This window comes from Adiantum capillus-veneris, chromosome 18 (assembly GCF_014529385.1).
Source record: "Adiantum capillus-veneris isolate H3 chromosome 18, ASM1452938v2, whole genome shotgun sequence".
NCBI classification, from domain to species: Eukaryota; Viridiplantae; Streptophyta; class Polypodiopsida; order Polypodiales; family Pteridaceae; genus Adiantum; species Adiantum capillus-veneris.
In genome coordinates this window covers 19,787,983-19,798,433 of record NC_140948.1, presented here as the reverse complement: position 1 = coordinate 19,798,433, position 10,451 = coordinate 19,787,983, and the positions used below count along the sequence as shown (strand labels likewise).

General features: G+C 40.2%; 1 protein-coding gene across 1 annotated transcript; it reads left to right on the top strand.

The window, feature by feature from the left end:
- The first annotated feature begins 7,933 nt into the window (after window positions 1–7,933).
- Window positions 7,934–10,189, top strand: LOC147435313 (uncharacterized). The gene is made up of 4 exons (XM_086488219.1): window positions 7,934–8,017; window positions 9,135–9,222; window positions 9,706–9,912; window positions 9,990–10,189. Exons 1-4 carry the CDS (start codon window positions 7,934–7,936, stop codon window positions 10,187–10,189), a joined length of 579 nt encoding a protein of 192 aa, XP_086344345.1.
- The last annotated feature ends 262 nt before the right edge of the window (window positions 10,190–10,451 follow it).

Genomic DNA, 10,451 nt, shown 5'->3' with positions numbered 1-10,451 from the left:
ATGTAAGTAGCATTTAATTTAAATTTGTAAAAAAAGGACACTTAAGTGTCTTGTTTTGGTACCAAAGTAGTGCTAAGTTAGTACTGAAGGCTCCATGGAAAAAGGGGTGACTTACTTAGTGACTCTTTTGGACTTTCCTACATGCCAATATGTGGATTTATAGCGCCAAGAAAGCAAGTGGTTGACGTATGTGCTTTGCAAAGCTGTGATAGTTCAAAGTGTTTATTTTTGCAAATAAATGGAATGCCTTCAAATAAACCCAAATTATAGATTTATTTTGGAGTGAAAGCATGTTTTTTTGGGCATAGAAGATCGAATGTTTAAGACATAAGAATATTCTATGCTTCTTGATGATTGTGGTTTGTGATGATTCTTGATCTCCTACTGACACTTTAAGGTCATGTGTTGTTTTTTTTTGCGGTTCAACTATGGTATACTAGTTTCAGCACATTGTTGATTTGTATTGAGGTTCTTTTAATGAGCAAATAATTGTTTTATGTTTTTGGCCTGGTGATAATGTATTACAATTTTGAGACTCTTTTAGTCTTTTAGAGAAATTCATAAGCTTTGCTACGCTTACATATGCCATCATAGTTCTAGTGCACTGCTTAAAAAAATGAACCGATGCCTTTGTGTTGAGTTTCAAAGCTAATTTAATGATACCAACAAGATTTATGCCAAAATAAATCAATGTCTTTGTGTTGAGTTTCAAAATTGATTTAATGATACCAACAAGATTTATGCCAAAATATAAATTACTATAGCAAGATTTATAATTAGAACTCCCAAATCTTAACCTTGAAACTTTAGGGATTTTTCAACATGGATTTTTCAAATGTAGTGTGCAAATTTACACTACAAGGCGTGTTGTGTATGCATAAAAAAAGAAGAAGCAATTTCTTCATGTTGAATTGCAAAGTTAATTTAATAATTCTAGCAAGATTGATAGACTTTGGCAAAATGGACCTCCCAAAGTTGATCTAAAGATACAAGCGACATTAATGCCATTTCTAAGATCCTTAGCAAGATTTATAATTAGAGCTTCCAAATTTTGATCTTGAAACTTTAAGGACTATGATATCAGAACACAGATTCTTCAAATGTACAGAGCAAATTTACACTACTAGGCATGTTGTTTATGCACTACTTTGGTGGTTTCTCTTAATAATGGGATTACTTAATTTTTTCCTTTTGGTAGATAGTTGTATGTTGAAACACTTCATATGCTTTTCTATGCTCAATCTAATGACAGATCTAATGGTCTCGCTCAATAAATAATGGGATCACTCAAAAAGTTTTACTCGAACACATAAATTCCCCCTTTTCTACAAAGTGTAGCACATAGTAAGGTAACACCGCAATCTGGTGAAGTTGCATATTCATTCAAAAATAGATGGGAATGTATAACCTCTGCATGGAGCCTATAAGGAGGCCACCAAACTGTACCTTGGACCTATCGTTCGTCAGCTTTAGCACTCCCTCACCAGGTTGGGGTACCTATATTAGGGACGTCTGAAGGCTTGATATTTGGTTCACGATTGGAGCAAAAGAAGCCCCCAAATCTGATGCCATCAATGAGGGTGGCCTATGGGACAAGGGTTCCTTGCTTCAAGAGGGGGGCACTCGATTGCCCTAGCCCTCTCTGTAGGTGTTTGGTGGTATGACTTAAGGCGTATTTTTGCCCTGAAAGCTTGGCAACTATTCCACTTTCTTCTAAAACCAAATCGCTCACCCCGGTGGGATCATGTTTGCATTTTGTTTGGGAGTTAAGGGAGAGGGGTTTTAAAATGAAAAAATTATAGGCAATTACACAAAGATACATTAAAATCAGGGGGTTTTATATTCCATTTTGGAAAAATATCCTAACAAAAAGGATCGTTTTATTCATTAAAAAATGTTAAAAAAGATTACCCTACGAAAGCACATTATATAGGGGGATATTGAATAGTGAAACCCCCCGAGCATGCAGACTAAGTCATGGTAGAATTTTCTTTGCATGGTGGCATTGAAAGCCAAATTTTGACAGGTTGGGCTCTCCTCAAAGCTTGGGCCAATGTTGTTGGCTGTCTCCTGACTCTTCGTTAAAAGCATGTGGCTCCTATCTTTAGTAGGATTTTGTGGATGGGAGAGTCTCTTTGCAAGGTGATGGAGATCAAAGGCTCCCTCCTTATGCATCTCTAATCTAGTATGTAGTTGAGTTTTTTTTAACAGGGTCCTCATCAACTTAAAGTCTTGCTATGTATTTTCCAATTTGAATTATGTTGAGCTTCATTTGATGGTTGTGTTGGGGTGGCTCCCCTAATTCTTTTTGGATGTTTTTGGCATCCATGGCTCATTTTGAGCATGGAGTTATTGTATGTCTGAATGTTGTTTGTGTAATATACTTTTGGCCCTAATGGTTCTAGAGGTTTTGTGGGGTGACCAGTTTTTGCTCTGTGAAACCTGCAAGGGCACACAAGCATGGAGTCTTATAGTGTACTTGTGGTAGGGCATTTAACAAGCATGGTGTACCAGAGAATTCCTTGCTTGGGGTAGCATGCAGTGGATTCCTCTCGGGTGAGGAGTCGGGTAGTTTTATCAGTTTTGATCTTGCTTGCCCCTTGCCAGCTCCTTGTTTTCTTGGTGCTTGGGAGTGGCAACCTCTCCCACCTCCTCTTGGGGAGGGAAAAGGGTAGCTGGTATGTTCTAGATTCTTGAGCTACTGCAAGCTTTCTTGGGAGGGGATTGTGGTGCCCGTGGCAACGGCATTCTGCTTTGGCTGCACTCTCATGACATGGCTAGGAGTTTTCGAAGGGATTGTCTGCCAAGATTCACAAGGTGTTTAAAGTCTTGATGGATGGTGAGGATGATGGGAAGAGGTTTTTACATCTGCAAGTTTGATGGTTCCTGAATTTTTGACTTTTTGCAAATGTGGGATACGTGTTTTGCATGTTATGTGTGTTTCCTTAAGGCAAGTTTGAGTAGAGTGTAAAGGAAACAAAAACAGAGCCAAGTCAAAAGTCAGATTAGCATCCAAAATTGTAAATACCTTGTCCAATTACTAGAATAATTGCACAAAAGAGAGTCAATCAAAGTCCCAATATGACACCTATAAATAGGGCCCATTACTCATTTGATGTGGTTATTATCACAAAGTCTATTGTCTAATGTCACTCTTTGAGCTAGTCGTGCTCTTGTACTCTTTTTTCATTAAGCTGAGAGCATCCTTGAATCATATTGTTGTACTTATTGTTAGTTGCACTCATCTAAAGATACATTATAATTCTAGTTCCAATATAAATCTTGCATTTTCCATTTTAGTTCATTCTTTGTCTTATTTGATATGTTGTCTCTTTGCTTACCTGATCTAGTTGAACTAACTCTACTCACTCAACCTGGAATAGCTATCAAAAGTGACCATATTATTCCATTTTGGCGATCACGGTGGTGAGTTCAATAATTCTTGATAGTGAATTTATCTCCCTGTTGGGTTTTTGGAGTTAGCTTATTTCAATCACGCCACCTTGAAGAGTTGGACGTGATCAAAGACTGATAACCAGATTCATGGAGGACCAAGATTGTGCTAGCACTATTCCAAAGGAGCCAGAGAAAGTCTTTGACAATGACATAGAGCTTGGGAATGAAATTGATGGGAACCTAGACCAGAAAAACATTGAGAAAATGGAGGAGACCCAATATTCTCACCAGTTCTTCAAGAGGAGGCATTCAGAGAGACTAGAGTGATGCTCTTTCTCTAGTGTGTCTCAATGGAAAGACATGGGAAAAAGATGAAAACACACTAAAAAAAACAATTTCAGGAAGAACATCCACTATCAATACACAAAAAGTCAAAAGAAAATCTAGAACTAGATACTATGACTTAAACGGATGACAACAATAAGTGGGACACTAATACTTATCATTATAGCAAGCGAAAAATTAGAGAGTGCAAGTCAATCACAAAAGAGAAGTCAAGGAATTATGAAATATTTACTGATCTGAAGATTTCCTTTTCATTATTCAAAGGGGGTAAGAAAGATGTCCCAGATATCCATATTCAGGAATTCAAATAGTATGCTAAGCTTAAAGCTATTGACTTCTTTTGATAGCAAAGGAGACGAGGATATGTTATGTGACTTGGACAAGATAAAGCAAGGAAAATTGTCAGTTCAAAGATATGTTGAGAAAATCAAGGAATTGACAGGACAATTGCATGAACCTCTATCTGAGAAAAGGATGAGGGCTTGCTTCCACATCGAATTTAAAACTAAAAATTTGAGGGAGCATGAGGTTCCAACCCCAACGAACAATTTCAATGAACTGGTTCAAAGAGCCTTAAAACTTGAGCAACAGACCGAAAAGGAAAAATATTACAAGAGTTAAAGAATTTTTAGTGGTAGTGGCACGACAACTAAGGAGTCATATTCAAGCTCGAGTTCTAGCTCATTTCATAGTGATTGAGATGATAAGACTAAAAGTAAGAAGAAAGGATTTTGGAAAAGGAAACTGGAAGAGATGTCCGAGAAGATAGCTGAATTGGGTAAGACTAAACCCTCAATTAGTAAGCTAAGACCTCGTGGTAGAAGTGTAGATCCAAGGATCACAGGCTATACGAGTGCAGTCAATGGACATATTATGAAGAGTATGGTCATGTTTGGAATTATTATGGAATTAGATATCCCCATTTCAAGAAGGTAAAAGACTTGTCCATGATTGCATTAACCAATCTAGAACTGGTGAACTCAGATGGAACATTTGGTTCCAAGGGGAATAAAGCCAGTACACGTACTAGAACTAGCAAAGGGAGATATTAGGGAGGCAACGTTTGAGAGGCAGAAGTGCAAAACAGACCGGGTGGCCTTAACACCAAGACTATGCACAATGGCCTCATCATGAGAGGTACACAATAGGGGCACCACCTAGCAAGATATGCAGCTAGGATGCGTACATATACACAATCAAACATGCCATGGAAAACAATTTCAAGATCCATGCCCAAGTGTGGGATGGGGTGGTCGGAAAACAAGATGATAGCAATGGTGAGTGAGTGAGAATGGGCTTGCTACTCGTGCATGTAGTAAGGAAGATAATGAGGTAAGGGAAACATGCAAGTATGCTCACTTCTCTTACCACGGTGGCAATCCGCACACCTCAAGATGCAAAATGGAAAGAACAAGCATAAACCATACTCGCAATGAAGTGTATCCCAAATGACACAAGGTAAGGCACCAAGATGGAGTGTGTTGATTGCTTGCAAAAGATGAATACAATAGGTAGCATAGGGCAAGAAGATGAGAAGGGGACAAGACCATAGGATGCATAATGGAGGGATGGGAGTTGAAGGCGAGGAATATCATGAGTGTAGGCATCATCCTTCTTCTTGAAACCGTGCCTTCAATCCTTAATTACAAGTGTGTGGAGATACGGTGCTCATTTTGTGCATAGTGATGGTTATGGTGTTGTGATTATGTGATTTAGGGTTCATGCTACTAGCATGTAGCACAAGGGTGTGTATGTGTAGGTGTGTGGGTATGGGATAATGTGCATATGGAGTAGTGTGCATATGGAGTAGTGTGTGTGTGTGTGTGTGTAGTGTGTCTCGTTTACAAAAGAGAAGGTAGGCCAAGAGAGTGATTTCTAGGGAAGAGCAAAAGGAGTTATTACAAAGTAACCTCAGTTAGAAGCATTCCCCCAATGAGAGAGCTCCATGTGCCATGCTTATTGACGAATTTCTTCTTGATTGCCTTCATCATGGCGAGCTTTGTCTCCATGCAACCTTCCATAGCTTGAGTCCAAGAGCTTCCTTATAATATTTGAGAGAATCTTGATAAAATAAGAGAAAATACAACAATAATGGAGAGAAACCTATAAGAAATTGTGTGTGTGGAGTTGGATAATCATGACTTCTTCCCATGTGGATAGATAGCTCCACCATTTTGGCCATATCTCCCAAACCGTAGCTCCAAAACTTATTAAAAAAAGTAAGGGCCAAAAGATTAGCTCAACGCCTACAACTTTGCCATTGAAAACTTTTACTAATTTGGAATGGAAAAAATAGAGAAAAATACCACAAAAATATGTGTCCGTCTTTTTCCTTCCAAAACTCTTCTAGGTGGTCCTCTCTTGACTTCATGTGCAAGCGTTGTGTCCATAAGTGAATTAGGCTTGAATTTGATAATATTTTGTTAACTTCAACTCCATAATGCATAAGATTCTCTTCCCTTTCACTATTGACTTTTACTCTTCACCTGTAGTGACCATCACGGGTAGAATCTGCATTCAGTGAAATTTTCTTTGTTTTCATAGGGTTTGTTCCTACCTCTCAAATGTGTCAAAACCATAGCTATGTATAAAATAGATACATAGATTTAATGCATCAGGTCCCTCCTCCTTCGTGAAGCCTTGAAGCCTTGCCATCAGGTGCATACCAAGAGAGAGGTGGTATAAAATTTGCAAAGAGGCCCTCATTAGCCCTCTCCTTGAAGCTAGAGGGGTGAAAGCATGAAATGGTGGTCAGTTTTAAGGGATTTTCTAGGTGGTTTTTGAAGTACTTCTCAAGTTTTATTTGTTCCCTTCAAATAATTTATCGGGGACGTGGAAAATTGCAAGAAATGGAAAATGCCACCACTTCAAGAATGCCATCATTTTTTGAACATTGTTTACTGGTAGAAGGTGACTATGACTTCTCTTGCATGCCATTCTACACAGCAGGAAGCTACCCACGCGCTACTGCATCTTCATGCACCCTGCGTGAACAGAGCGAGGAAGAAGTGCAGACGCCTACCCTCTCTGTGCGACCTCAATCTTCACCGGGTACTGTAATCCCCCCCCCCCCCCCCTCTCTCTCTCTCTCTCTTGTTGTAGTTGAGCAATGTGTTTGTTTGAGGACATTGTGAATCATGGATTGTGTTTTTTTGTTTGTACAGTAATATGAAGCCTCCACCATGAAAGTGCACCATGGCAGCTGATGGTGGTTTAGCTAGCATGCTTTCATCCAGTAGCAAGCCTAAGAGCTCCACAACATTGGGCATGAATTCTGAAACTATCGGCGAAAAAAGCATTGGTACATATCAACTATGTCTCTTCAATTGTAGAAATGTTCTTTTCAATGTTTTTTTATGTTTGTTTACTATGTCAAATGTGGTTTGTAGCAAGATCTTCCTGGAGGATTCAATACCCTAAGCAAACTCGATTTTGCTACACACGAGAGGAGTTGCATGAGGAGTATGGCTTAAGCTTGGAGGGCAAGCTCTACGAGCACCTCAGTGAGGTTGATGTCACAGATCAGGATTGGTTGTCGGTCTTCATGAAGAAAAGGGAGAAGGGCTCTAAAATCTTTCTGCATATGATGCGACTTGAGTTTGTAGACGAATGCAGGTTACTGTTTCACAAAGTCTACCAAAGCATGCCAGCCAACAAAGAGATCACACACAAGTTTGCAACATTGTTTGTGTACGAGCGATGCCCAGCTGCTCGGCAAGATCCTGCAGGTCGAAAGGTTACATGGGCTACTTTTGGTGAACACGTTTTGGACCATTGCAAGAAGCTTCCGGGTGGCATTGACAAGAAAGTAAAGATTTGGTTGGAGAATAATGAGGGGACATCACTTCAGCCCCTTCGTCTTGACAATGTCGGGGAAAGTCATAAAAGTGGGCAAAATGCTCTCTTAACTGGCAACACTTCTCTAGTTAGTGCCTCCTTTATAAGCCAGCAAGTAAATGCACAAGTGGAGCAGATTCTGGATGCAAAAAGGGATTCATTAAAGGTTTTGAACACAACATTGGATAATGTGAGAGTAGAGCTACAAGACAGGAACCAAAATATGTGGAAGATACAAGGGACATCTTCAGCCGCGGCAGTGCTTCAGGGGCAATTGCAAGAGCTCCAGATATTGCGGTCCAGCATGAAGGGAGTTGTCGATACTGACCCTGATTTTTTTGTGATTGAAGGCAAGATGGCTGCTCTAACTAGTGCACTCACAGCTCTTGGGGCCGATGCAAGCAACTCGAACATAAGAGATGAGGTGGATCGTCTCCAGGTATGTGTCGACCAATTCAAGGCAAGATTTTTGTTTATGTGGTAATGCCCTAGGTACTTGACATGGTACTCTCTTCTATTTAGGTGGTTTTGTTTGCCATGCCAGTTATTTCTATTTATGTGGTAATGCCCTAGGTACTTGACATGGTACTCTTTTCTATTTAGATGGTTGTTTTTGTCATGCCAGTTATTTCTGTTATGGTGCTAAGTGCCCAACATACCTGACATGGTAGTTTTTTCTATTGTGGGATTCTATCATGGTAATAGTTCCCAAGGTACTTGGCATGGTAGTTTCTTTTTACATTCTTTTTGTTACGGTGCCATTGACCAAGTACTTTTCCATGGTGGTTTTTTTTGCTATGAGTATTTTTTTTTCCATGGAAGTTTGTCTATTATTGTGGTACTTGTCATGGTAGTTTTTTCTATCATGACAGGTGCAGGGGTCATGGCTATTTTTCCAGGTATCATGTAATGGCCAAAATGCCTGTCATGGTACTTCGTTTGATCATGGTGGTGTTTTTTTCATGGCAGTATTTCCTGCTATGGTACTTTTCTTTTGCTATTGTTGTAGTGCTCAAGGTACTTTTCTACTATCCATGGTATATGTCATTACCTTAGAGGTTTTTTGGAAATCCATCTCTATTATGGTGGCAGTGCCCAAGGTACTTTTTCATGGTTTTTTTTGCTATGGTTGATTGTTTCTTTAAGGAAGTTTGTTGCTATTGTGGTTGTGCCCAAGGTACTTGTAAAGGTAGTTTTTCCTATTAAGGTGGTTGTACGGTCATTGCTTATTAGTGTGTAGTGTCCAAGAAACTTGTCATTGTAATTTGTTTTTGGTCATGGTGGCTTTTTTATCATGATAGTCTTTCCTGTTATGGTAGTAGCTTTTGCCTTGATGTTTTTAATGGAATGGCACTTTTCTGTTATGGTGGTAGTGTCCAAGGTACTTTTCTACTTGCCATGGTATTTTTAATTGCCTTGGAGGTTTTTTGGAGTGTCCAAAGTACTTTTTTATGGTAGTTTTTTCTGTCAAAGGTACTTGTCATGGTACTTTGTGTTGTAATGGTGGTTCTCATATCTAATCCCTGTGGGCCTTTTGTTCTTCATTTGTCATGCAGAAAGAAGTGACTAACTTGGAAGCATCAGCGAGTACGTGTGTGCAACAGATCAACTTTTGTGAGAGCATGTTGGAGCAGGTGAAGGCTGGTGACACAATGTTACTGCTTCTGACAGCTGGCCAGCACTTGAACCACTTGCAGGCTACATTCTCTATTCCAGGACTATGTGTTGCATGTGGTCTTTCATTCATGGCTTCCCATGTGGTTGATGTATACACGCTAGCATGTGGTCATGCATACCATGCTCTGTGTTTTGCTGCCCGGCTTGGATCAAAGACGGTATGTGCGGACGCCTCTTGCAAGAGTAGTATTCCAGATTCACTTAAATCAATGCTCCTGCATACAGGTTGGTTAACGTTGCTTCCAATATCATATAAATCCAAGAACAGTTCAGGTTGCCTTGAAGTATCTGCTGATTGCACAAGCCTGAACTTCACTGATATGCTTGCAGGTTTTGGCCATATTCCTTGTGTTGTGCCGAAACAGGATGACGTGCCAAAGGTTGTGCTACAAGCCACTCCTGAAGCCCATAGTGTGTACTCCAGTGAGGGCACTCCAGTTGTGAAGGTAGACCCCCTTGCCAGCACAGCAGCAGTTGAGCCACAACCAAGCGAAAGCAGTCCAAAAGAAGATGCAACGGTTGACGATGCGGAGGCAATAGCGCAAGAGGGAGTGGCTGCAGTGCAACGCATGGTAGCTGGTGATGAGAATCTAGATTCTCCCATCTTTCTGAGTGACATGGTGAAGGTGTCAAAGAAGCGCAAGAAAAACAGTGATGGTAAGTGGTAATGGTATTGGACTTGTCAACTTCTATGCAATGTCTGCATGGGGCTGATGTGTTGTTTTATGACATAGGTGGATCTTCCAAAAAGAATAGACCTTCGGAGTCCACACATTCAAATCACCATGCTCATCATGAAGATGGAGATATGGGAGAGAGGGAAGCACCCAGATCACCTCCTGCCGTGAAGAAGACTCCCAGAAAGAGTACTCCCCTTCGCAATCCTTCTAGTGTTTCCCACCCCCCCAAGCCTCGAGTTTGCAAGAAATTGTGACTCTTCAATTGTAATACAAGAATCTGTGATTCTTGATTTTGAATGCAAAAGAAAAATTTTTGTCGGCCTCTATGTTTTTGTCGCTTTTATGTCAAATATTGCCTCGTGTTTATTTTTCAATGTTGAATGCTGTCTTTTACAGAGTGTCCAAAGGAAAAGGGGACCCTCAAGCTGCCCGTAGAGGAAATCATCATCAGCAAAGATCCCCCAAGCTGTCCAAAGGACAAGGGGACCCTCAAGCTGCCCATAGAGGAAATCATCA

Coding starts and splice junctions, on each gene's coding strand:
- LOC147435313 (XM_086488219.1), top strand. CDS start 7,934: ATGGCTGCTCTAACTAGTGCACTCACAGCTCTTGGGGCCGATGCAAGC. Junction 8,018..9,134: donor ATGAGGTGGATCGTCTCCAG/GTATGTGTCGAC, acceptor TTTGTCATGCAG/AAAGAAGTGACTAACTTGGA. Junction 9,913..9,989: donor GCGCAAGAAAAACAGTGATG/GTAAGTGGTAAT, acceptor TTTATGACATAG/GTGGATCTTCCAAAAAGAAT.